The sequence below is a fragment of the Heliconius melpomene genome, chromosome 9, assembly GCF_056956725.1.
Source record: "Heliconius melpomene rosina isolate 202511_hmr_F chromosome 9, ASM5695672v1, whole genome shotgun sequence".
Taxonomy (NCBI): domain Eukaryota; kingdom Metazoa; phylum Arthropoda; class Insecta; order Lepidoptera; family Nymphalidae; genus Heliconius; species Heliconius melpomene.
Window position 1 is genome coordinate 7,632,425 of NC_140397.1, and position 23,619 is coordinate 7,656,043.

Consider the following 23,619-nt stretch of genomic DNA (forward strand, 5'->3'; position numbering starts at 1 on the left):
TATTTTATTTTCCATGTAACATTGAAAAGGAGTTGAAATAAATAATTTTATATTAATTAGTGGTTTATTTTTATTCGTTTTACTTGCTTTTTATAATAGATTCTTTTACGCTATGACTTTTGTTATTTCTAGAGTATATATAGCTTTTTATATATTGCAATAATACTTTGACGTATCTAGAGATATTTTTGCAGCACCTTGACATTTATTTCGAACGAATCTTTTTGTGTAGTTTTTTTTTTATTTTTCATCTTTCACTTTTTGTTAGTAGAAATCCTGGGGTAGCCATCAAAGCACCATGCGATAGGCACGGACCACTCCCCCGATCCGCCCATGCATTAATCACGATTAAATTTAACATTAAATACTAAAGATGCAAATTATTTACAATGAAATTTATTCAATTTCTATAATTATTACAATAAATGACTAATTTCTTTAACTTTAGCTAAAGCTACTTTATAAAAACGTTATATGACTAAGTTTATTAACTCTTATCTTAATTAAACGCTTATAAAATCTACAACTATAAATATTACATAAAAAGAAATAAAATATTTACAAACTGTGTATCTCATTTAGATATTAAAATATTAACGATGTTTATACATAATATATACATTTTAATCAATCTCTTCAAATATAACAAATAAATAACATATACATTAAACTTAAAACTAACTCGATTCTGTATCTTTTAGGCTATCAGGCAAAGCAGTGCCTTTGGTCTCAGGAAGCATCAAGCAAACTAAAGCTGCTGATATGGCAGCTAAACCAAAAATAACTGTGGGAAGCCAAGGCACCGTTGAAGATAAGTTGGCAATAAATGGAGCTATCATAGATCCCACTCTCATAGACGTTGAACATGCTCCTACACCCATATTTCTAACAACAGTTGGGAATATTTCTGATGAATATATGTAAATACAGGCACCGACTATAGTAGCGCAACTAACTCCTATGGAACCCAAGGTTAGGGTAAGCCAGAATATGTCTGGTACAAGACCTAGAGTTAATACGCATATACCTCCCATTATAAAGAAGGTTATTACGGCCAATTTGCGGCCAAAATACCGTAAGATCCATATTGATAGGAGGTTGGCTGGTATCTGGAAGGAAAATAGACAAATTATTAAGAGAAAGTAAAATTTATACTTTTTAATAACGTATTGGAGATACTGTAAATTAATGTAGGTATTATATTTGATTTCGTAATTTGTATGGAAGTATTTGAGGTTTCAAAGAGAATTGATAATTTCAAGCTTAGAAGTTAAAGAGACAAATTATATTTTTTGTTGAAACGCTCCACGTTTTTTATTTATTGTCTATAAATTTAAACAAGTGGCTTGACTCTCTTTTTTCATCAAAGCGATGTTATGTATATTTTTCTATACTCACTTGTATAGCACCGACGACAGCTACAGTAATAAATGGATCGGGGCTAGTTTGACTGATGTATTGATTGAAGCCGAAGTAAGTTAGTCCAGTTATGAGCCAAATATAGCAAGAACATAAAGTCTTTAAACGTAAAGATCCGTGTAATAAGTCCATGTAGTTTGGCTTTGTTTCGTTTGACTTTGATCGTATTTCCTCCGCCATTATTTTTAAGGTCTCCTCCACTTTGGAAGTTGGGAGGTTATTCCTGAAATTTATAAAAGCAATTTTTATTATTTACTTCTACTATTTACCTATATATAGGATGCACATAGACAACTTTCATGAAATCGTTAAAATAGGGAGGTAATATTTCACTACTTACATTGATGCTGCTTTCTTCACAAGTTCCGTTGCTTCATCCAGTTTGCCCATTGAGATCAACCATCTTGGAGATTCTGATAGCACGAAGAAATACAACACATATGCCACAGCTGGCACCGCCAAAGCCAAAGTATAATCATTCCAATCTCTATAGAAATGCGCAAATAATGGCACAGACATATGAGCCACAATGAAAGGCAGTTGGAAGAGACATCCGCAAATCTCTCTATACTTCGACCCAATTATTTCCATAATGATTACGAAAGAAATAACCATAGTTCCAGCTGTTGCTACTCCTAAGAAAAATCTTTGGACTGTAAATGTTATGTAGTCAGGGGAGAATGGGATGCCAAATCCGAAGGCGACGAGAGCTACCACTGACAGAATGAATGTATTTTTTCTGCCGTATCTGAAAAGAAAGAAATGATTTTGTAATAACTAAATTTAACTATTTTTTAAGTCAATCGTTTAAATAATATTTAAACTAGAAAAATGTATCAATTAAATAATATGCCACTCATTTCCCATTAAGTCACTTTCGTTTCCGTTCCCCATTTTCCAATATATTCTAGCATTGCGAACAGAGTGACAGAATTCTCTCAGACAGAACTCCAGAGAGAAAAAATGAAAATATTATAAATTAGATGGTATTGTAAAAACTATTAATAATAAAAATCCTTCAGAAAAGAACGACAGAGGCCACTCGTTGCGCAGAGGCACAAGTGTGTGATTGTAAACGCGACTGGTTGTGAGTTCGATCCCCTCTCGAACTGGAGGAAATGAAATATTTGTTTAAATTTATATTTTCATTTTTCCGTTTCGAGGTAAAGCGCGGCGACTCAACAATGTCTCCACAATTCGACGGAAAATGGGAAATTGAATGTCTGAACACTAAGTTCCTTCTGTCCACCCTGCTGTTTGCGGGATAGAGCGTGAAGCTGATAAAAAAAATATATCATATAATAATACGACGATATCTTATCGATATAATATTAATAGGCATATACGAATACCTAGAGCTTTTTGCCGAATCATTGCAAAATGACATTAGGCTTTTTGGTAAGTATTTGGTATGAATGCGTCAAACTTATCTATCTATTCATATTTCGGTTATCTTCAAGTGTTTATAATCTTTTATAACATATCATATTATTAAAGTATCAAGATTAATCTAAGATTTTTTAATACAATATATCTTATTTTTATTGACTCCACTCGTATACGTTGTGACTTCTTGAATGATATTCTAGTATTGTTATACATTCTGAAAGTCATTGTTTATTTTATATTTTTATTGCTTTTATAGATGCACGTGTCTGTATTCTGTGTGTCATTGTACGCACTTGTAGATACACGTATAGCAAGGCCTGACCAATTCTAAAATCGGAAATAAATATTATAAAAATATATACTTAAATCAGTAGGTGGGTTCGATCCCACTCGAGAAAATGAAATATTTAATATTTTCAGTCATTTAAGTATATGTAATTTATTAATGAAAACGGTATCTCAAGATCGATCTCAGACTTGAAGCCGGCTTATAAATACGGGCCTTAAAATTAAACGATCTACTACTATTTATCATATATTTAAAAACTATTTTTTTATATTACCATCATAAAGATATGACAATAGTTTTATAACTTCCTATATGAAATATACGTACAACTATAATTTAAGGGACAATAAGAACATATTTAATTCCCGTTAACATATTTCACTTGGCTTTGTCTTTTTTAAAAATAAAATCTTTTTAGCTTCACGTTCTACCCCGCACATAATAAATATTTTATTTCCTGGACTGGGAATTCAACCCATAAGACATTCATCTAAAACAATTGCTTTGGAATCGCTCGATTTTTATATAAAAATTTATAATGTAGATAAATAAAGATGCGATTGTAAAATTCAAAAAAAGGCAGTTCAGTTGCTTCAGTTTAACTAATTATCTTTATTTTATAAGGCGGAGTGACATATTGATATGAGTGACTTCAAAACATAAAACTAAAAGAATATATTTAAAAAAATACCTGTCCGAAAGAAATCCAAACAAGACGCTCCCAATCAATATTCCAAATTGCAGCACCATCTGCGTGAAGCTCGCGAGCCAGCTCCTGCTGCAGACCAGGTCCCACTCCGATATGATAGTGTTGCCGAATGGGGACGTGTCGTACTCATACTCCACACACTCCGCATAACAAGTCATATTTTCCCCAATCCCATTTGAATTTTCGAAGGTTTTACACCAAAAAGTGAAACTTGGAGTCAGAAATAAAATCGCCATTTGCACCCATCCTGATGAGAACTTCACCAAGGAGACCGTTATTAGTACTATACATTGCCATTTTCCGAAATGTCCAATTAGATCAGCTAGACCATCCTCTTTTTTAATTTGAGTAGTTTGTGGTATCACACTCTGTACCATGTTGAGAAAATTTATCACAAATTTAACTAAATTTCTTAAATATTACTCTAAGAAAACCATCTATAAGAAAATTAAATATATCTGTATAGGATTTAAAAGCAAAATTATATTTAAGATCAAAATTAAAAACTCTTTGTTCTTCCTTACAACACAATATCAAAAATAATAGGCGATCGACATATCGTGAGAATATAAACAGGGATTCGCACAGCGGCAGTATTATCCGTAGATAAGGTTAATCTAACAAAACTTAGAAACTTAACTTAACTTGCCAGTTTTATTTAAGATTTAGGCGTTACAGTGCAGATTTAGGGGTGTCGTATAATTTTATGGATTATATAAAAAAAGCTATTTATGTGTGTAATCTTTAAAATTAGACAATTCGGTAAAATTAGGCCTTTATTTGATGTCATTATTCGTGATCGGTGATGCGGTTAGTGATCCAATTGTTTTAATCCACTCGAAGCAAATTGGGAGGATTAAGTTTAAAAGTACCTCATGAATTGAGTGAAGGGAACGTGCAAACACGCTTCTACTACTGTATTACATTACTTAAGCGGCACAATAATGAAGAGTTTTTGAATCGTATCATTTTACCTGCGATGAAAAGTTGATTTTCTACAATAATCGGAAGCGCTCATCGCAATGGTTGGACCCTGGCAAGCCAGACAAATCTGCCCTCAAGGGAAAATTACTTTAAAAAAAGTATCTTGTAATCTTTGGTGGACTAGTGCTGGAGATAGTTTTCTCAAATCTGGCCAGACGATTAAGGCAGACGTATTGAGAGCAATTGAAAACAGCGATGGAAAATCCAGCTGCATTTCCTCGCCACTTAACACGCAATGCCTCCATAATTCGGGGGAAAGGGAAATGGACTGTCGTAACAATAGGTTCCCAGATTCCCTCTGTCATCTCTGCTATGTGCCGAATACAGCGTAGAGCTCTATACACATTATGTAAGTATATCTCAATCCTCAATGTAACCTGTATATTCTCAGTACACGAAAACCGAATTGAGAACATCCCTCTTTTTGAAGTCTTTTAAAAAGAAAAGAAAAAAAATTCAAAAAAACAATTTAACCATTCACTTTATATAAATTTAATCTTTCCATCAAAATATATATGTGCAATAAAACTAATCTACAATGTACCTATAATTAAGTTGATATCTAATATATCTCTAACAAGATTACTGAGGATAGTAAAAACCGGCTTTATTAATTAAAATGCTGACTGTGTCGTGACGCTGGGTTACTTGCAAAAATTAATATATATGTACCTATGATATACTAGATACAAAGGTAGTATTTAAATATGCATGGGATTAGGAATAGGGTGAACTGAGTGTCACCCGTAATAAATATAGGTTTACGGCCGTATGCACTCGTGCGTTTTAGGGTTCCGTATCTTTTAAGGAAAAAAGGAACCCTTATAGGATAATTTTTTGTCCGACCGTCTGTCTGTCTTGTTTATTAAGGGAATCGAAATTAGAAGCGTACTTCCAATTGACCTAGAATTATGAAATTTGGTTAGCATCTGTAGATAGTATTCGTTTTACCGGTACAGGCTTAAAAAGGGGGTAAAATTTAATATTAAACCCGTTCAAGAAGAAACAGCTCTGGCTAAGCTAAGCTTGAATTTCAGAAAAAGCTCAAGACCTCCAATTTTTGTATGGAACCCTCGGTGGAAGGACCCTACTCGCGCTTGTCCGGTTTTTATGAAACTAATTACAATTATTAGTTTGTGACGAGTTTTTTCCATGAAGTTTCATCTTTCACATTTTATCTTTTATTTTTTTTTATTATGTATATTTTATTATGTGATGAATTGCATAAAAAATGCAGGATAAACTATACATAAATAATCATATGACTAACATTTGATTAGGCTGACTTAGAAACTTGATCGATATTTAATTATGATATTTAATTCATAGATATGATACAATAACATAGATAATTTTGATATTCAACGTTGATTTGAGGCGTGAAACACTAAAAAAAGACTAATAAGAAATATAAAGATGAAACATATATGTTATACGGGGTGGTGGGTAATAAAATAATTGTTATTAGGTTATAAATATACAGAAATATCAGGTTTATTTTTTTCGCAATCGAAAAAAATGTTGAACTTTAAGTGAATCTTAAAATAATAGAAAAAATAAATAAATAGATCTTTAATTTAAATTTTATTCTTAAATAATTTCTTAGGTCTTTCATTACAATACTTAAGTACTAAATAAATATATTTTAACTGACTATTAAAACATATTTTTCAAACTACATTTTTTTTATTAAAAATACGATATTTTACCAAGTTTTATAAGTCATGTTTTAATGATATTGTTAAAAGAATTTAATTTATACATATTATTATAATTTTTTTCTCTGCAAGAATTAAGAAAAATGGTTTGAAAAATATATTATATTTATGTGTTCTTACTCCATATGGGGCATACGTAAATGTTGGTAAAATGAAAACAAAAGGATTTTATTCGGTCCGGTAATGTTAAAAATATTTTACTCTAAGCTTCAACGATATCTGTTAGACTGAAGTGAAGAGAAAGGACTAAAATAATAATATAAGGCCAGACCTGTTTTGTTAGCCTAGTGTTTAGACACTTTGCTCCCCATTTTCCACCGAATTCATGAATTATTAAAATAACACACGCTTTACAGTAAAGGAAAGGAAAAATAGGACCAAAATTGTGATACATGTATGTGATAATTTAATTAATATTAATAATTAAATAGTAATATAAGAATTAGATATAAATGTTTTATGAATAAATGAAATGTATGGAACATTATGATTATTTTATTTTCCATGTAACATTGAAAAGGAGTTGAAATAAATAATTTTATATTAATTAGTGGTTTATTTTTATTCGTTTTACTTGCTTTTTATAATAGATTCTTTTACGCTATGACTTTTGTTATTTCTAGAGTATATATAGCTTTTTATATATTGCAATAATACTTTGACTTATCTAGAGATATTTTTGCAGCACCTTGACATTTATTTCGAACGAATCTTTTTGTGTAGTTTTTTTTTTATTTTTCATCTTTCACTTTTTGTTAGTAGAAATCCTGGGGTAGCCATCAAAGCACCATGCGATAGGCACGGACCACTCCCCCGATCCGCCCATGCATTAATCACGATTAAATTTAACATTAAATACTAAAGATGCAAATTATTTACAATGAAATTTATTCAATTTCTATAATTATTACAATAAATGACTAATTTCTTTAACTTTAGCTAAAGCTACTTTATAAAAACGTTATATGACTAAGTTTATTAACTCTTATCTTAATTAAACGCTTATAAAATCTACAACTATAAATATTACATAAAAAGAAATAAAATATTTACAAACTGTGTATCTCATTTAGATATTAAAATATTAACGATGTTTATACATAATATATACATTTTAATCAATCTCTTCAAATATAACAAATAAATAACATATACATTAAACTTAAAACTAACTCGATTCTGTATCTTTTAGGCTATCAGGCAAAGCAGTGCCTTTGGTCTCAGGAAGCATCAAGCAAACTAAAGCTGCTGATATGGCAGCTAAACCAAAAATAACTGTGGGAAGCCAAGGCACCGTTGAAGATAAGTTGGCAATAAATGGAGCTATCATAGATCCCACTCTCATAGACGTTGAACATGCTCCTACACCCATATTTCTAACAACAGTTGGGAATATTTCTGATGAATATATGTAAATACAGGCACCGACTATAGTAGCGCAACTAACTCCTATGGAACCCAAGGTTAGGGTAAGCCAGAATATGTCTGGTACAAGACCTAGAGTTAATACGCATATACCTCCCATTATAAAGAAGGTTATTACGGCCAATTTGCGGCCAAAATACCGTAAGATCCATATTGATAGGAGGTTGGCTGGTATCTGGAAGGAAAATAGACAAATTATTAAGAGAAAGTAAAATTTATACTTTTTAATAACGTATTGGAGATACTGTAAATTAATGTAGGTATTATATTTGATTTCGTAATTTGTATGGAAGTATTTTTTTTTTTTTTTTATTTTTTTTATTTATTTATAACAAAGTACATTAAAATTAATTATTCTTCGCGGTCTTAAGCCCGATTTGGCTTGTGTGACCACTGCACATTCCTAAGTACATTAAGTTATAGAAAACATAAAAACTGTACAAAGATACAAATATTTTTAACAAACACAAACATAAAGAAAATTACTAGCAAAACAAAAAATAAAAATGTGATTGTGAGGTAGGTTGGAAAAAGATGCGTATTTGTAACTACGCGTACGTTTTAAATGTCGAGCTACAGTGTGTTACTTTTATTATAAGAAAAAAATATATATTATAATTTTTTTTTTTGTTTCATTTCTTAAATATTTATTTTATATTGTTTTACTTTAATAATTTGATAAGAAAAAATCTTTTATTTTATATTTTATATTATGTATAGTAATTTTATCTTTGAGGGTTTTCGGTATTTCATTAATCAGTCTTGGGATTATATAGTTTGTTGTCCTTTTACCATAAAAATTGTTTGCTCCAGTTGTTTCAATTGTATTATTTGAAATCGATCTCGTTAATATTTTGTGTTCTTTGAAGTTTCTGTTGTGATAAAAGAAATTTTCTTTAAGTAAAATATGTTTTACTTTATCTTGTACTGGTAATACTTTGCAATACTCGAAAAGTTTATGTTCATTGTGGTAGAATTTTTTTTTTTTTTTTTGTCTTACTGACGATGGTGCAATCATTTTAAGTGTTTTTAATTGAATATTATAAATTTTGTTGAGATGAGTTCTGAATGTTCGACCGTAACTACTAAGCCCATATGAAATTATACTATCCATTAAAGCTGAATATAATTGTAATTTATTTTTGAAGTGAAGTTTGTTTTTCACTAAATAGAGTTTTGCTGTAATAAGCCGTAGTTTATTGCATATATATTCAATGTGCTTATCCCAATTAAATCTGTTGTCTATAATAAGCCCTAGATATAAATGCTCTTCAACTTGATCAATGGCCTTGCAGTTACAGGTCATACTATTACGATGCATACAATCGTGGTCGTGAGATATAATTTTGTACTCGCCCAAAAATCTATTGTGACTTGAGCATATATGCAGAAGTTTTGTTTTTTGTGGGTTTATTACTAGACCTATGTCATGTGACCATTTACAGAGCAAATTAAAGTCGCATTGAAGATTTTCCACAGCTGTCCTAATGTCTGTGTCTGCTGCTACGAGGCAAGTGTCATCCGCATATTGGAACAGTTGACAATTACCTATTGCATGCTGCAAGTCATTTACATATGCCAGATAGTGAAGGGGGCCTAATACCGAACCTTGAGCTGTGCCATCAGTAACATCGACTTTTTCGCTGTATTCGGTACCTATTTTAACCACGTATGCTCGATTTGCTAAATAGTTTTCACACCATCTTAGCAAGGGTCCTCTAATGCCTGTATTTTCTAATTTTTCTATCAAAATATTATGTTGCAGGATGTCGAAGGCTTTACTATAGTCTATGAATACCATTAGAACGTGTTTTTTCTTATCTAAGCTTGCATTAACGTAGTCGGTTAGGTCGGATAGTAGTTGTGTCGTACTCTTATTGGATTGGAAGCCGAATTGTTGACAAGCTAGTATATTATTACTTTTATAGAATTCGTGTATTTGATTAGATATAAATTTTTCAATTATTTTATCTATTACGGGCAGAATTGTAATAGGGCGATAATTATTATAATTTTGTTTACATCCTTTTTTGAAAATTGGCCTAACAATTCCAATTTTTAGTTCGTCAGGGTAAGAGCCCGAATGAACACTTGTGTTGATTAACTTACATATGACTTGTGTGATTTTTGTACAAATACACTTAATATCGAGAGGTTTTATATTATCAACGCCGGCAGATTTTTGTGTTTTAATATTATTTATAATTTTGCATATATCTTTTTTTTCCGCTTTCTTAAATCTCATCGACATATTTGTAGCGTGTCTGTATAAATTCTTGTCTAATAGTGGAGTTTTGCATTTCAAGATTACATTCTTAATATTATTATTGAACTCATAAGCAAAATTATCGGCAATTGTTTTAGTAGCATCACTATCAAAGGCCTTTAAAATTACACTGTCTAATGATTCTTTAATTCTACCTGTTATTCTATCAAGTTGAGGTTTCAAAGAGAATTGATAATTTCAAGCTTAGAAGTTAAAGAGACAAATTATATTTTTTGTTGAAACGCTCCACGTTTTTTATTTATTGTCTATAAATTTAAACAAGTGGCTTGACTCTCTTTTTTCATCAAAGCGATGTTATGTATATTTTTCTATACTCACTTGTATAGCACCGACGACAGCTACAGTAATAAATGGATCGGGGCTAGTTTGACTGATGTATTGATTGAAGCCGAAGTAAGTTAGTCCAGTTATGAGCCAAATATAGCAAGAACATAAAGTCTTTAAACGTAAAGATCCGTGTAATAAGTCCATGTAGTTTGGCTTTGTTTCGTTTGACTTTGATCGTATTTCCTCCGCCATTATTTTTAAGGTCTCCTCCACTTTGGAAGTTGGGAGGTTATTCCTGAAATTTATAAAAGCAATTTTTATTATTTACTTCTACTATTTACCTATATATAGGATGCACATAGACAACTTTCATGAAATCGTTAAAATAGGGAGGTAATATTTCACTACTTACATTGATGCTGCTTTCTTCACAAGTTCCGTTGCTTCATCCAGTTTGCCCATTGAGATCAACCATCTTGGAGATTCTGATAGCACGAAGAAATACAACACATATGCCACAGCTGGCACCGCCAAAGCCAAAGTATAATCATTCCAATCTCTATAGAAATACGCAAATAATGGCACAGACATATGAGCCACAATGAAAGGCAGTTGGAAGAGACATCCGCAAATCTCTCTATACTTCGACCCAATTATTTCCATAATGATTACGAAAGAAATAACCATAGTTCCAGCTGTTGCTACTCCTAAGAAAAATCTTTGGACTGTAAATGTTATGTAGTCAGGGGAGAATGGGATGCCAAATCCGAAGGCGACGAGAGCTACCACTGACAGAATGAATGTATTTTTTCTGCCGTATCTGAAAAGAAAGAAATGATTTTGTAATAACTAAATTTAACTATTTTTTAAGTCAATCGTTTAAATAATATTTAAACTAGAAAAATGTATCAATTAAATAATATGCCACTCATTTCCCATTAAGTCACTTTCGTTTCCGTTCCCCATTTTCCAATATATTCTAGCATTGCGAACAGAGTGACAGAATTCTCTCAGACAGAACTCCAGAGAGAAAAAATGAAAATATTATAAATTAGATGGTATTGTAAAAACTATTAATAATAAAAATCCTTCAGAAAAGAACGACAGAGGCCACTCGTTGCGCAGAGGCACAAGTGTGTGATTGTAAACGCGACTGGTTGTGAGTTCGATCCCCTCTCGAACTGGAGGAAATGAAATATTTGTTTAAATTTATATTTACATTTTTCCGTTTCGAGGTAAAGCGCGGCGACTCAACAATGTCTCCACAATTCGACGGAAAATGGGAAATTGAATGTCTGAACACTAAGTTCCTTCTGTCCACCCTGCTGTTTGCGGGATAGAGCGTGAAGCTGATAAAAAAAATATATCATATAATAATACGACGATATCTTATCGATATAATATTAATAGGCATATACGAATACCTAGAGCTTTTTGCCGAATCATTGCAAAATGACATTAGGCTTTTTGGTAAGTATTTGGTATGAATGCGTCAAACTTATCTATCTATTCATATTTCGGTTATCTTCAAGTGTTTATAATCTTTTATAACATATCATATTATTAAAGTATCAAGATTAATCTAAGATTTTTTAATACAATATATCTTATTTTTATTGACTCCACTCGTATACGTTGTGACTTCTTGAATGATATTCTAGTATTGTTATACATTCTGAAAGTCATTGTTTATTTTATATTTTTATTGCTTTTATAGATGCACGTGTCTGTATTCTGTGTGTCATTGTACGCACTTGTAGATACACGTATAGCAAGGCCTGACCAATTCTAAAATCGGAAATAAATATTATAAAAATATATACTTAAATCAGTAGGTGGGTTCGATCCCACTCGAGAAAATGAAATATTTAATATTTTCAGTCATTTAAGTATATGTAATTTATTAATGAAAACGGTATCTCAAGATCGATCTCAGACTTGAAGCCGGCTTATAAATACGGGCCTTAAAATTAAACGATCTACTACTATTTATCATATATTTAAAAACTATTTTTTTATATTACCATCATAAAGATATGACAATAGTTTTATAACTTCCTATATGAAATATACGTACAACTATAATTTAAGGGACAATAAGAACATATTTAATTCCCGTTAACATATTTCACTTGGCTTTGTCTTTTTTAAAAATAAAATCTTTTTAGCTTCACGTTCTACCCCGCACATAATAAATATTTTATTTCCTGGACTGGGAATTCAACCCATAAGACATTCATCTAAAACAATTGCTTTGGAATCGCTCGATTTTTATATAAAAATTTATAATGTAGATAAATAAAGATGCGATTGTAAAATTCAAAAAAAGGCAGTTCAGTTGCTTCAGTTTAACTAATTATCTTTATTTTATAAGGCGGAGTGACATATTGATATGAGTGACTTCAAAACATAAAACTAAAAGAATATATTTAAAAAAATACCTGTCCGAAAGAAATCCAAACAAGACGCTCCCAATCAATATTCCAAATTGCAGCACCATCTGCGTGAAGCTCGCGAGCCAGCTCCTGCTGCAGACCAGGTCCCACTCCGATATGATAGTGTTGCCGAATGGGGACGTGTCGTACTCATACTCCACACACTCCGCATAACAAGTCATATTTTCCCCAATCCCATTTGAATTTTCGAAGGTTTTACACCAAAAAGTGAAACTTGGAGTCAGAAATAAAATCGCCATTTGCACCCATCCTGATGAGAACTTCACCAAGGAGACCGTTATTAGTACTATACATTGCCATTTTCCGAAATGTCCAATTAGATCAGCTAGACCATCCTCTTTTTTAATTTGAGTAGTTTGTGGTATCACACTCTGTACCATGTTGAGAAAATTTATCACAAATTTAACTAAATTTCTTAAATATTACTCTAAGAAAACCATCTATAAGAAAATTAAATATATCTGTATAGGATTTAAAAGCAAAATTATATTTAAGATCAAAATTAAAAACTCTTTGTTCTTCCTTACAACACAATATCAAAAATAATAGGCGATCGACATATCGTGAGAATATAAACAGGGATTCGCACAGCGGCAGTATTATCCGTAGATAAGGTTAATCTAACAAAACTACTGCCTTAGTTTTACTTAAGATTTAGGCGTTACGGTGCAGATTTAGGGGTGTCGTATAATTTTATGGATTATATACAAAAAAGCTATTTATGTGTGTAATCTTTAAACTTAGACAATTCGGGTCCAAATTTCGGCCTTTATTTAAAGTCATTATTCGTGATCGGCGATGCGGTTAGTGGTCCAATCGTTTTAATCCACTCGAAGCAAATTGGGAGGATTAAGTTTAAAAGTACCTCATGAATTGAGTGAAGGGAACGTGCACACGCTTCAACTGCTGTGTTACATTACTTAAACGGCACAATAATGAAGAGTTTTTGAATCGAATCATCACCTGCGGTGAAAAGTTGATTTTTTACAATAATCGGAAGCCCTCATCGCAATGGCTGGACCCTGGCAAGCCAGACAAATCTTCCCTCAAGGGAAAATTGCTTTAAAAAAAGTATTTTGTTGTGTCAACGCTTGGTGGACTAGTGCTGGAAAAAGTTTTCTCAAATCTGGCCAGACGATAAGGCAGACGTGTATTGACAGCAATTGAAAACAGCGATGGAAAATCCAGCTGCATTTCCTCGCCACTCAACACACAATGCCTCCATAATTCGGGGGAAAAGGGAAATGGAGTGTTGTAACAATAGGTTCCCAGATTCCCTCTGTCAACTCTGCTATGTGCGGAATACAACGTAAAGCTCTATACACATCATGTATGTATATCTCAATCCTTAATGTAACCTCTATATTCTCAGTACACAAAAACCGAATTGAGAATTTCCCCCTTTTTGAAGTCTTTTAAAAGGAAAAGGAAAAAACTTAAAAAAAAAAAACAAATTAACCATCCACTTTAGATAAGTTTAATCTTTCCATCAAAATATATATGTGCAATAAAATTAATCTACAATGTACCTATAATTAAGTTGATATCTAATATATCTCTAACAAGATTACTGAGGATAGTAAAAACCAGCTTTATTAATTAAAATGCTGACTGTCGTGACGTTGAGTTACTTGCAAAAATTAATATATATATGTTATATTCATTGTACCTAACAATGATAGTGTTTAACTGTATACATGGGATTAAGAATAGGGAGAACGGAGTGTTGGTGTCCACCCTTCCTTAGCAGTTGGGAAAAAATAAACTCGATTGATCGATTACCAAATTATGAGAAGAAACCGGTCACTGTGATAAAAGTTGACAAACGGGCGTGTGCACTCGGTTTTTAGGATTCCGCAAATTTTAAAGAAAAAAAGGACCCTTATAAGATAATTTTTTGTCCATCTGTCTTTTTTATTTCGCAAAAAACGCATATTTGGACACTACAAAGGGAATCAAAATTAAAAGCGTACTTAAAGCGTAAGCATTAAAATTGACCTAGAATTATGAAATTTAGCTTGCATCTTCAAGTAGTATTAGCATCTACGGGTAGTACTAGTTCAGGAATAAATCTGAAAACTATACATTTGTTGTTAAATTCTAAAAAATAGTAGCCTCAAAAGGGGGGCAAAATTTAATATTGAAGTCAATAGTTCAAGATGAAACAGCTCTGGTTAAGCTAAGCTTGAATTTCAGAAAAAACTCGAGACCTCCAATTTTTGTATGGTTTATAACCATACAAAAATTGGTTTAGATTATGTGATTGCATATAAAATGCAGCAAAAACTATACATAAATGGTCTTATGTTTATCATAAATGGTCATATGAGTAACATTTGATAAGGCTCACTTAGATACTTGATCGATATTTAATTATGATATTTAATTTATAGATATAATACAGTAAAATAGATAATTTTGATATTTAACGTTGATTTCAGGTCATGAAACCCTAAAAAAAGACACATAAATAAGATTTATTTCAATATAATAAGATCTCAATTTTTTGTAGTAATTACACAATTTAAATAAAAACATTTAATCGGATTAATCGCGTATATTTAGTAATACGTATATATTTTTCTCTACCAGGAACCATGGACTACTACAAAGAGTTCGAAACAGCGGGTTTCAATTATAAAGTATTTCAACATTTATCGAAGAAAACAAATGCGCTTTTCTTCATATTGAAAGATGTCATTCTGTAGTTTTTAGCAAACACAATGCTTAACACAAAATAAAACATATTTTAAAAGTAACAACATTTTTGTGTGCTTATCTGCTTCTCTGTTCGTGATAATTTCAGAATAGGCTGATTTAAGTGCAGTTTTCACTATTATATTTTGGCGAACTTTCCTTAACATTTAGTGGTTTACTTAAGTCGGTTCATAAAGAAAAAATAATGTCAATATAAAATATGCTACAACATTTTTTTATTGGCTGAAAATTTAGTGTGGATATTGGCTTTAAAATGCTAACTATTGTTAGAAAGCAAAAATCATATACCTACATAGATTAGTAAATAATTAATTGCAAATTTCTGGCAGCTAAAGCAATCGGGTCGCTAGTTTTTAAAGAAATTTGATAAAATTAAAAGGTGTTGTTAATTACAATTTTTGGGCTACTATTAATATAAAATAAAGAACCTTCACTAATATTAGCCCAAATTGCAACTACTAAGGACAACTAATTGACATGACAATACAATCAAACTCCTCTTTCTCCCAACGCGAACGGCTCCTCAGCGGCAGTTCGGAGATAGTAATCTCCATGTAAACTGTGAAAATAAGAAAAATATCTGAAAAAGTAATATAAAATTATGCTTAAATCGTATTTATAACGATATAGCTTTAGGCCTTGTGCAGAGGAATTATTTATTTTCAATTGTTCTCGATCTGGAAACAAGACACAGAATTCAAAACAAGACAAGAAACAAGACAAGATTCGAAATATAAGCAGTGCGTGGAGAACAGAGTGTCTCAACACTGGGTTATCTCTCTGGGTCATGCAAAGTGAAAAAAAACATGAAGGTAGTTATTGTCATAGTTATTGTCAAAACTTACTCAGGAGTCGCTTGAAGTCCCATTCTAACTAATCCTGTACAACTTCCTTTGAGAAAAGCGTCGTAATTAGAACATTTAGTTGCTAAAAAGTTACCGCCGAGCACCGACTCCGCCCAGTACTGCCACGACCGCCAGTGGCTGCAAAAATCTAAAAAATATATGAATCAATTTTAATAAATTATATGTAGGTATAAATCAATTCAATAGCTGCGATTATATCATACTACTTTTACTGTATAATTTAAGGCATTAGATCTAGATTAGTGTAAATTCATATAGAGAGGAAGGAATGTAAGATTCTAATTGACCGAGATCCCTGGATAGCCTTTCAGAGGTAAGTAATGGCCCCACTTTCAAGTTAGTAAATATGTATATCGTCTTAGACTCATATTAGACTATTAATTCTCAAAATTTCAGTATTGCTAAAATAACGTAGGTCTGGGGCCCTGGGATCTCGGGCTATAACATACAAGTTATAAATAAGAAAGCTCTATGTTCAGTGACCTAGCCTGTAGTAGTGTGCTAATAATCACTATTTATAATTTAAAAAAATTGTATAAGTGATTTGAATAATATTGATAAATAAAAAAATTAACTAACTCTCATCACTTAAAGGTACAAAAATCTTGGGACACCCCAGCTGCACAGGTTTTCCTCCGTTCGGCCAAAAATCGACCTGACCTCCACTGACCGGGGAACCTGTAATGCTACATCCTCGGAAACCAGCACTTACTTCACATTAATCGTTTCAACGTCGTACAAAACGAGACAAATAACAATAATATCCCATAGGCTATATAACATAATTATATCTTTTTTCTATTTAAACCAGTAGTTCCTGCGAATAGCGCTTTAAAATACTCGTAAGTAAACTCTTTCGCTTTATAATATTAAGTACAGTGTAAGTTTGTTTGTAACTTTATATTAACTTTATTTAACTTATAAGTACTTGTTTTAACTAAAATCCAATAATAGATCCGCACGGCAATCCTTGGATATCTCCGCACAGGGTATCCTAGTGAGATGTCCAAGGTGCAAATGTCAGGACATTCAAACGATTTTCTTGGTCAAAAAAAAAATTGTCCTAATGTAATTTGTGTTGGTTTTGTAAATAAAATAATCAATAAATAAATTTAAATTTAAATAAAATGTTTTCAGTTCACACGTAACCTATTCGACAAATCATTATGAAATATCCTACAAAAGTTTCAAAAGTATTGTCAACTTACAATGGTGTTAAAGCTTTGCTAGACGCGGGAAAAAGTATAAAGCTGAAAATATTTTAAGTTAGAAAATAGTAGCAAACCGAATTCCCCTCCGTCTGTGTGTATGATGTCGACGAAAAGTGCGTCGTTTGGACTTATGGGCTTAGTTACTACAGGTGGATAGAATCCGGGGAAGGCTGGGTCTAGACCTGTTAGCCTGGAAGTGGGAAACAAATATTTAAGGAAGTAAGTACTTAAGTAATATTATTGCACAATAAGATTTATCAGAATTTTACAAAAATCTCCTCGCAGCTAACAAAACACATTGTAACAAATGTACCTATTTGAACCCAATATTTGAACATAGCTTGATGAAAATGTATGACTATGAAAGAAAATAAAAAAAAAACAAGAAAGAAATTTGAAGGGGTTGGAAGTTAATATGATAATTTTATTGTTAGTTTTACCTCGCTTAAAAGAATTAAAGATTTTATTATTATAAGTAAAATCTAACCTACCTTTTAACCAAATATCCTTTGGAAGCTAAATATCTCGCAGCAACAGCCCCAACTTGGCTCCCCAATGAATGTCCCACTATGTGAAGTCCTTGAAGCTGCAGACCGGCATTTAGTAACTTTACTAATGCCTTACCAGCTTCATCCCCCACCTGTATGTATATATTAAATTATGTTTATTTATTATTTATTTATTTTCCTACACTGATAGACAAAGTGCAGCGTTTCTGGAGCCATTGAGTGATGAGTGCCGGAACTCAACGCCGCGCTTTGCCTCGACACCAGAGCAAAGAAATGGAAATATAAACGTTAATAAATATTTCACTTCCTCGAGTGGGGATCGAACTCACAACCGTCGCGTTGCAGTCACACCCTTGTGCCGCTGCGCCACGACAGCCTCAGTAATGTCTGTAATCTAGAATTAAACGGAGAGCGGAGAAGCAAAGGAGATACATATGTAGTTATGTGCTTATTACTAGTTAAGTACGTCACTAAGGAACACAGTTACACTACATCACAAATAATCGGAGTTATATATTCGTTAAGCAACTACAGGTACTTTGTCTTGTTTATAAATATTATTACAAAAAACTGTTTTTTATTGTTCCTAACATTTATTACTATTATAGTGTGTTAGAAATATAAATTTTTTTGCTATCGGACAGGATTTCTTTACTGCTTTGATCACCTTTTTCGTACGAACACCACGTGGACGGCCAGATCTTTTTCTGGTACAAACTTAAGTGGAACATTTGACTTATATGAAGCGTATGGAGGATTTAAAAATATATTCTTGGCTCCATATCTACTTTCGTCCACTATATAATCCCACATTATTCTAATATTACAAAATATTTTACAATATATTGGCGCGAAAATTAGAAAACACTGAACAATCATCATGTACAAATGTCATCATTTGACAGATAATAAATTCAAAAATAATATTTTGTTTTTTTTTTTTAATTGTAACACTATTTATGGCCAGACCAAGTTTATGGAATTATATTTGGACTTACCGGTTGTATACCAAAAAGTACATTTATATAAATTCCAAAAGCCAGATTAGACCAGTCCAAAGCGAGTATATTATAGCCGCCATGTTTTATGTATGCAGATACCACTGTACTCACACTATCATCGGTCACAAATTCAAGGTATCTGAGAAAAAAAAAACTATTGTGAATGCCAATCTATCAATCAATCAGTAGGTCAGTTTATAATAAAATCAATTACTTTATTATAAATCACTAATAACTAAAACCGGAAGGAGGAAATTGGAAGTCTCGAGCTTTTTCTGAAATTCGAGCTTAGCTTAGCCATTATTTTTAAGGCTGTTATTTTTTTTGTAGATTGTGGCGGCAAGTAGGGAGTAGAGTGTCTTAAGTCTCTTAGGAAAAGTCCTATTTTATTGATATTCCGTTAAGCTGAAAAAAATCGTCTTTTTAAACTTAAGTTAACTATAACTAACTTTACTTATAGTACTACTAGCGGACGCGCGCAGCTTCGCTTGCTTATTTAGGGGTGAATTCTAATAAACCACGAAACATGTGTTCAATGAAATATTTTTAAGAGTCTAAATTTCAAATTTTATAATAATCAGTGGCGTTTTAAACATTTTTTCATACAAACTTTCAACCCCTTATTTGCACCCTTAGGGGGAGAATTCTAAAAAACGATGAAACACGTGTTCAATTAAATACTTTTAAAAATCTATATTTCAAATTTTATAAAAATCGGTGCCGATTTAAATTTTTTCCATACAAACTTTGAACCCCTATTTCACTCCTTTAGGGTTAAAATTTTTCAAAATCCCTTCTTAGTGGATGTCCAGATTACGAAAGTACACATCTGTCCAAATTTCACGTTTCTACGCACAGCGGTTACGGCTGTGCGTGCGTCTTACCTCAGTCAGTGAGGACAAGTCCTTTTATATATATAGATAACTTACATTTATTAAGAAAATAATTCTATAAAAGAGAATACTAAAAAAATAACCCCGACTTACCCATGAATGTATAGAACCGTAGGTTTCTCCAGAACAAAAGTTCTGTCTTTCAATAGCAACTCTATGTCTCTCGTTCGATAAAACGTGTTATTTTTTACATTATCCCTATAATATAAAAAGTATAAATAATATTTTTTTACCTAACTTTACAATATAATAGTAAATTAATTAAAGTGGATTTCTTTACCCAAAAAAATCCCTAATTGTACCATGCGATAAATAAAATAGTACAAATTTAAATTTTAAGAAGTATTTACAATTTGTTTCTACATATTTTAGTACGTAATTATAAATGTATGTATGTAAATGAGGTAGTTAAATATTTATTTTTCTTTTCTTCGCTCTGATTATGACATTAGGTTTTCAGGTAACCTCTGCGTATCCTACTATGTATACTACTATGTACGATTTACTGTGTAATGCTGAAAAAAAAAACGTATTTAACCTAAAATATATTACCCATAATAAACAATTTTAACGTCGTTCAAGTTTAGCGATCGACCAATCGGTGCTGAAAATACAAGAAATAATATTTAAGTATGCCTTCTTATTTTCGTTTTAACATATAGCTCTATAGCGGGAATCCCTTCTTATTTATTTCCTTGAGACCACGCGAGAAAAGCCGCGGGTAAAAGATTGAAAATTATAAAAAATTGTTTCACACTGTATCCCGCACAGCATAGCATTAAGGCACTCCGTTCCCCACTTTGAAATCTGGAGAAACTCAACGCCACGGTTTGTATCGACATTGGGGATCAAACCCACAACCCGTCACGTTTACAGGCACACTTTGTGCCCTTGCGCCACGACTGGACTCAAATTATTGTAAATTATATTAAAAAGTAATGAAGAAACTTACTTGGTACAAATGAACGTAAAGCTTGTCTGAAACTTCCTGGCAGTGGCAGGGATGGGGCTCCTTGACAATCGCTGGTCATCAAAACTATTGAAAATATGGTCTTTTATCCTTTTATGTTTTTTTTAACTTCCAGTATTCCGCACATAGCATCGTAAACAGAGGGGACCCAGTGTTAAGACGCTTTCGTTTCCCATTTTCCGCCGAATTGTAGAGGCAATGCGTGTTGACCGGTAGACCTCAATACCGCGCTTTACCTCGTTATCAGAGCGACGGAATGAAAATATTAAATAATGCATTTTCTTAAGTGGGAATAGAACCCACAACCTATCGCTTGTGCCCTTGCTCCCGAAGGCCACTGTTAAATTAATCATGACGTCATTCCATATTTAAGTTCAACTTAGCGCAGAGAGAAGCAGTGTCTGAGTAAGCTCGCGATTGGGATTCTCTCGCTAGGGAGAATGTTTTTATTTAATTAATCTTGCTAAAAAAATCTTGCTTTCTCCGCTCTGGGATTCAATAGGCAATATTTCGAAATTGAGCGGTAAGTTAAGAACGAAATATCTTAACACTAAGTTTTCTTTAACTACCACGTTCTACTATAAGTACTGTCAAAGAACATCTCTATTCTCATATGTAAACTTTGTAATCAAAGCCTAGGGTACACTGTAAAAGTATTTTGGACCGGACGCAAGTTAAGCTCGCTACGCCTCTGGCAATTCCTCCAGAATTCGTCAGAAAATGGGGAACAGAGTCTCGGATGTGCGAGAGACAAGTGAAATAGATTTATTTACCTATATATTCAATAGAACCACTTTTTACATATTAAAATACAATATATAAAATAACATTATTTTTACATTCACGACCTACAGATAAAAATGTCATTAATTATTACGTAGATATTATATAATAAAATTGATAATTACACAGTCTTTCAATGTATTAAAATAAAAAAAACCGCTCAAGAGCAAGTAGGTATTGCCACAAAAAAATAAATAGGTATTGTTCATATTTATTTTTTTGTGTCATATTTATTATTATATTTTCTTGACACCTTATTTTTAGCCGGCTTCAAAAAGGAGAAGGATTTCAATTCAAGTTCAATCGAAATTATCTTAAATCACGAAATCAATTCTGTTTAAACCAATTTTCGTTAGTTATTGTATTTGTAGCGGCTGATTAAACGCACCTACCTTCCAAGTTTAAAGCGCAAGTCAAAGTTAAACTTGTTACTTACATTTTTGCAATAGAGGATCTATTGCAACATATAACAAACACCAATATAAACATACCAATAAAATAATAATTGAGGCGCGTCATGGTACAGAGGCACAGGCGTGTGTAAAGGCGACCGATTATTAGTTCGATTTCCACCCATGGAAACGAAATATTTATCATTTTTATTTCTTGGCTCTGGCGATAGTTGAGTAGAGTAGAGCGTGAGAGTTGAGGTCAGCAATCAACTTACAAAGCCGCCAGAATTCAGCGGAAAGTGGGTGGAATAGGAACGGAATGTCTTAACACTAGGTTCTCTATGAAATAAAAAAAATTGAATACTCACCAACATATAAAACAAAAAAATTAATCTTTATAGACATTTTTGTTTTCTCTTTTATAACAACAAATTTAGATTAGTATCAAAAATACAATAACTATGAAAAATCTATTTCCCGAAAAAAAAAATACAAATTAACTAAAATCTATGACACATGTTCGTTATCTAGGACAAGCAAATTAATACTAATACTTGAGTAAAGCAGAATTGTATAGAAAAAAAGTATTTATAATATTAACCTTCTTGGTTATACTTAATTACGGTACGTACCGTGTAATATCGATTATGTACGTATATGCATCTTTCTAAATTAGTTTGTATCTTTATATGGAAAAAGTAATATCAATCAATCAATCAATCAAATCAGCCTTTTCGGGTCCACTGCTGGACATAGGCCTCTCCCAGGGTGCGCCAAAGCTCCCGATCCTCCACGTCTTCAGGTCGTCGGTCGTCGTCGTAAGTAATATATTTTATCTTAAATTTATTCAAAGAATGGCTTATTTTAAAATCTATATCTACTAACATTTAAATTCAAGTACATCATCAAAAAAGAAATGATGAAACAAGTCAGCTTTATTTCATTCATCATAATTATAAAACAGAACCCTTCTTCACCAAGCATCGAGAGCATCGAGAATACATGGATATATCAATCTGAAATAAATATCAAATATTCAGGTCTACAGTCCTTTAGAGCACAGAAAAATACTAAAAATGTTTGGAGATTTCCACTAGAGATTTTTAATATTTATTAATGATTTATTTTCATTATCTGGCTCTAGTAACAAGACAAATCGCAGCGTTGAGTTTCGACACTCAACACGTAATGTCTTGAAATTTGGGCTGTGCGTATGGAAATGTCTTAATACTGGTTTCCAATTGCATATCCTGCTGTATACAATATGAAGCTAAAAAGTGTTGTTATACGTCAACGCGTGGATAATAAAATAATTGTTATTAGACTATAAATT

The 23,619-nt window shown here is 32.1% G+C and overlaps 3 protein-coding genes across 3 annotated transcripts; all 3 read right to left on the reverse strand.

The window, feature by feature from the left end:
• Window positions 1–45: 45 nt before the first annotated feature.
• On the reverse strand, window positions 46–4,249 carry LOC146536417 (organic cation transporter protein-like). The gene is made up of 4 exons (XM_085190273.1): window positions 3,789–4,249; window positions 1,760–2,167; window positions 1,399–1,642; window positions 46–1,109 (listed from the first exon to the last, which is right to left on the reverse strand). The coding sequence occupies exons 1-4, from the start codon at window positions 4,181–4,183 to the stop codon at window positions 678–680; spliced, it is 1,479 nt and encodes a 492-aa protein (XP_085046399.1). The 5' UTR covers window positions 4,184–4,249; the 3' UTR covers window positions 46–677.
• Window positions 4,250–7,193: 2,944 nt separating this feature from the next.
• Window positions 7,194–13,388, reverse strand: LOC146536418 (organic cation transporter protein-like). The gene is made up of 4 exons (XM_085190388.1): window positions 12,929–13,388; window positions 10,900–11,307; window positions 10,539–10,782; window positions 7,194–8,108 (listed from the first exon to the last, which is right to left on the reverse strand). Exons 1-4 carry the CDS (start codon window positions 13,321–13,323, stop codon window positions 7,677–7,679), a joined length of 1,479 nt encoding a protein of 492 aa, XP_085046514.1. The 5' UTR covers window positions 13,324–13,388; the 3' UTR covers window positions 7,194–7,676.
• Window positions 13,389–14,397: 1,009 nt separating this feature from the next.
• LOC146536419 (vitellogenin-3-like) lies at window positions 14,398–22,803 on the reverse strand. The gene is made up of 10 exons (XM_085190537.1): window positions 22,655–22,803; window positions 21,094–21,177; window positions 20,694–20,745; window positions 20,235–20,339; window positions 18,926–19,064; window positions 18,230–18,378; window positions 17,813–17,928; window positions 17,107–17,205; window positions 16,507–16,654; window positions 14,398–16,220 (listed from the first exon to the last, which is right to left on the reverse strand). Exons 1-10 carry the CDS (start codon window positions 22,689–22,691, stop codon window positions 16,151–16,153), a joined length of 999 nt encoding a protein of 332 aa, XP_085046663.1. The 5' UTR covers window positions 22,692–22,803; the 3' UTR covers window positions 14,398–16,150.
• Between the last annotated feature and the right edge of the window lie 816 nt (window positions 22,804–23,619).

Bases quoted from the DNA above. Each gene is read 5' to 3' on its own strand.
- LOC146536417 (XM_085190273.1), bottom strand. From the start codon at position 4,183: ATGGTACAGAGTGTGATACCACAAACTACTCAAATTAAAAAAGAGGAT. The intron at 1,643-1,759 runs GTAAGTAGTGAA...TATAAATTTCAG, and splicing joins GTGAAGAAAGCAGCATCAAT to GAATAACCTCCCAACTTCCA. The intron at 1,110-1,398 runs GTGAGTATAGAA...TTTTCCTTCCAG, and splicing joins CTGTCGTCGGTGCTATACAA to ATACCAGCCAACCTCCTATC.
- LOC146536418 (XM_085190388.1), bottom strand. From the start codon at position 13,323: ATGGTACAGAGTGTGATACCACAAACTACTCAAATTAAAAAAGAGGAT. The intron at 11,308-12,928 runs GTATTTTTTTAA...CTTTCTTTTCAG, and splicing joins TTTGGATTTCTTTCGGACAG to ATACGGCAGAAAAAATACAT. The intron at 10,783-10,899 runs GTAAGTAGTGAA...TATAAATTTCAG, and splicing joins GTGAAGAAAGCAGCATCAAT to GAATAACCTCCCAACTTCCA.
- LOC146536419 (XM_085190537.1), bottom strand. From the start codon at position 22,691: ATGTCTATAAAGATTAATTTTTTTGTTTTATATGTTG. The intron at 20,746-21,093 runs GTAAGTTTCTTC...TTGTATTTTCAG, and splicing joins TTTACGTTCATTTGTACCAA to CACCGATTGGTCGATCGCTA. The intron at 17,929-18,229 runs GTAGGTTAGATT...TCCCACTTCCAG, and splicing joins AAAGGATATTTGGTTAAAAG to GCTAACAGGTCTAGACCCAG.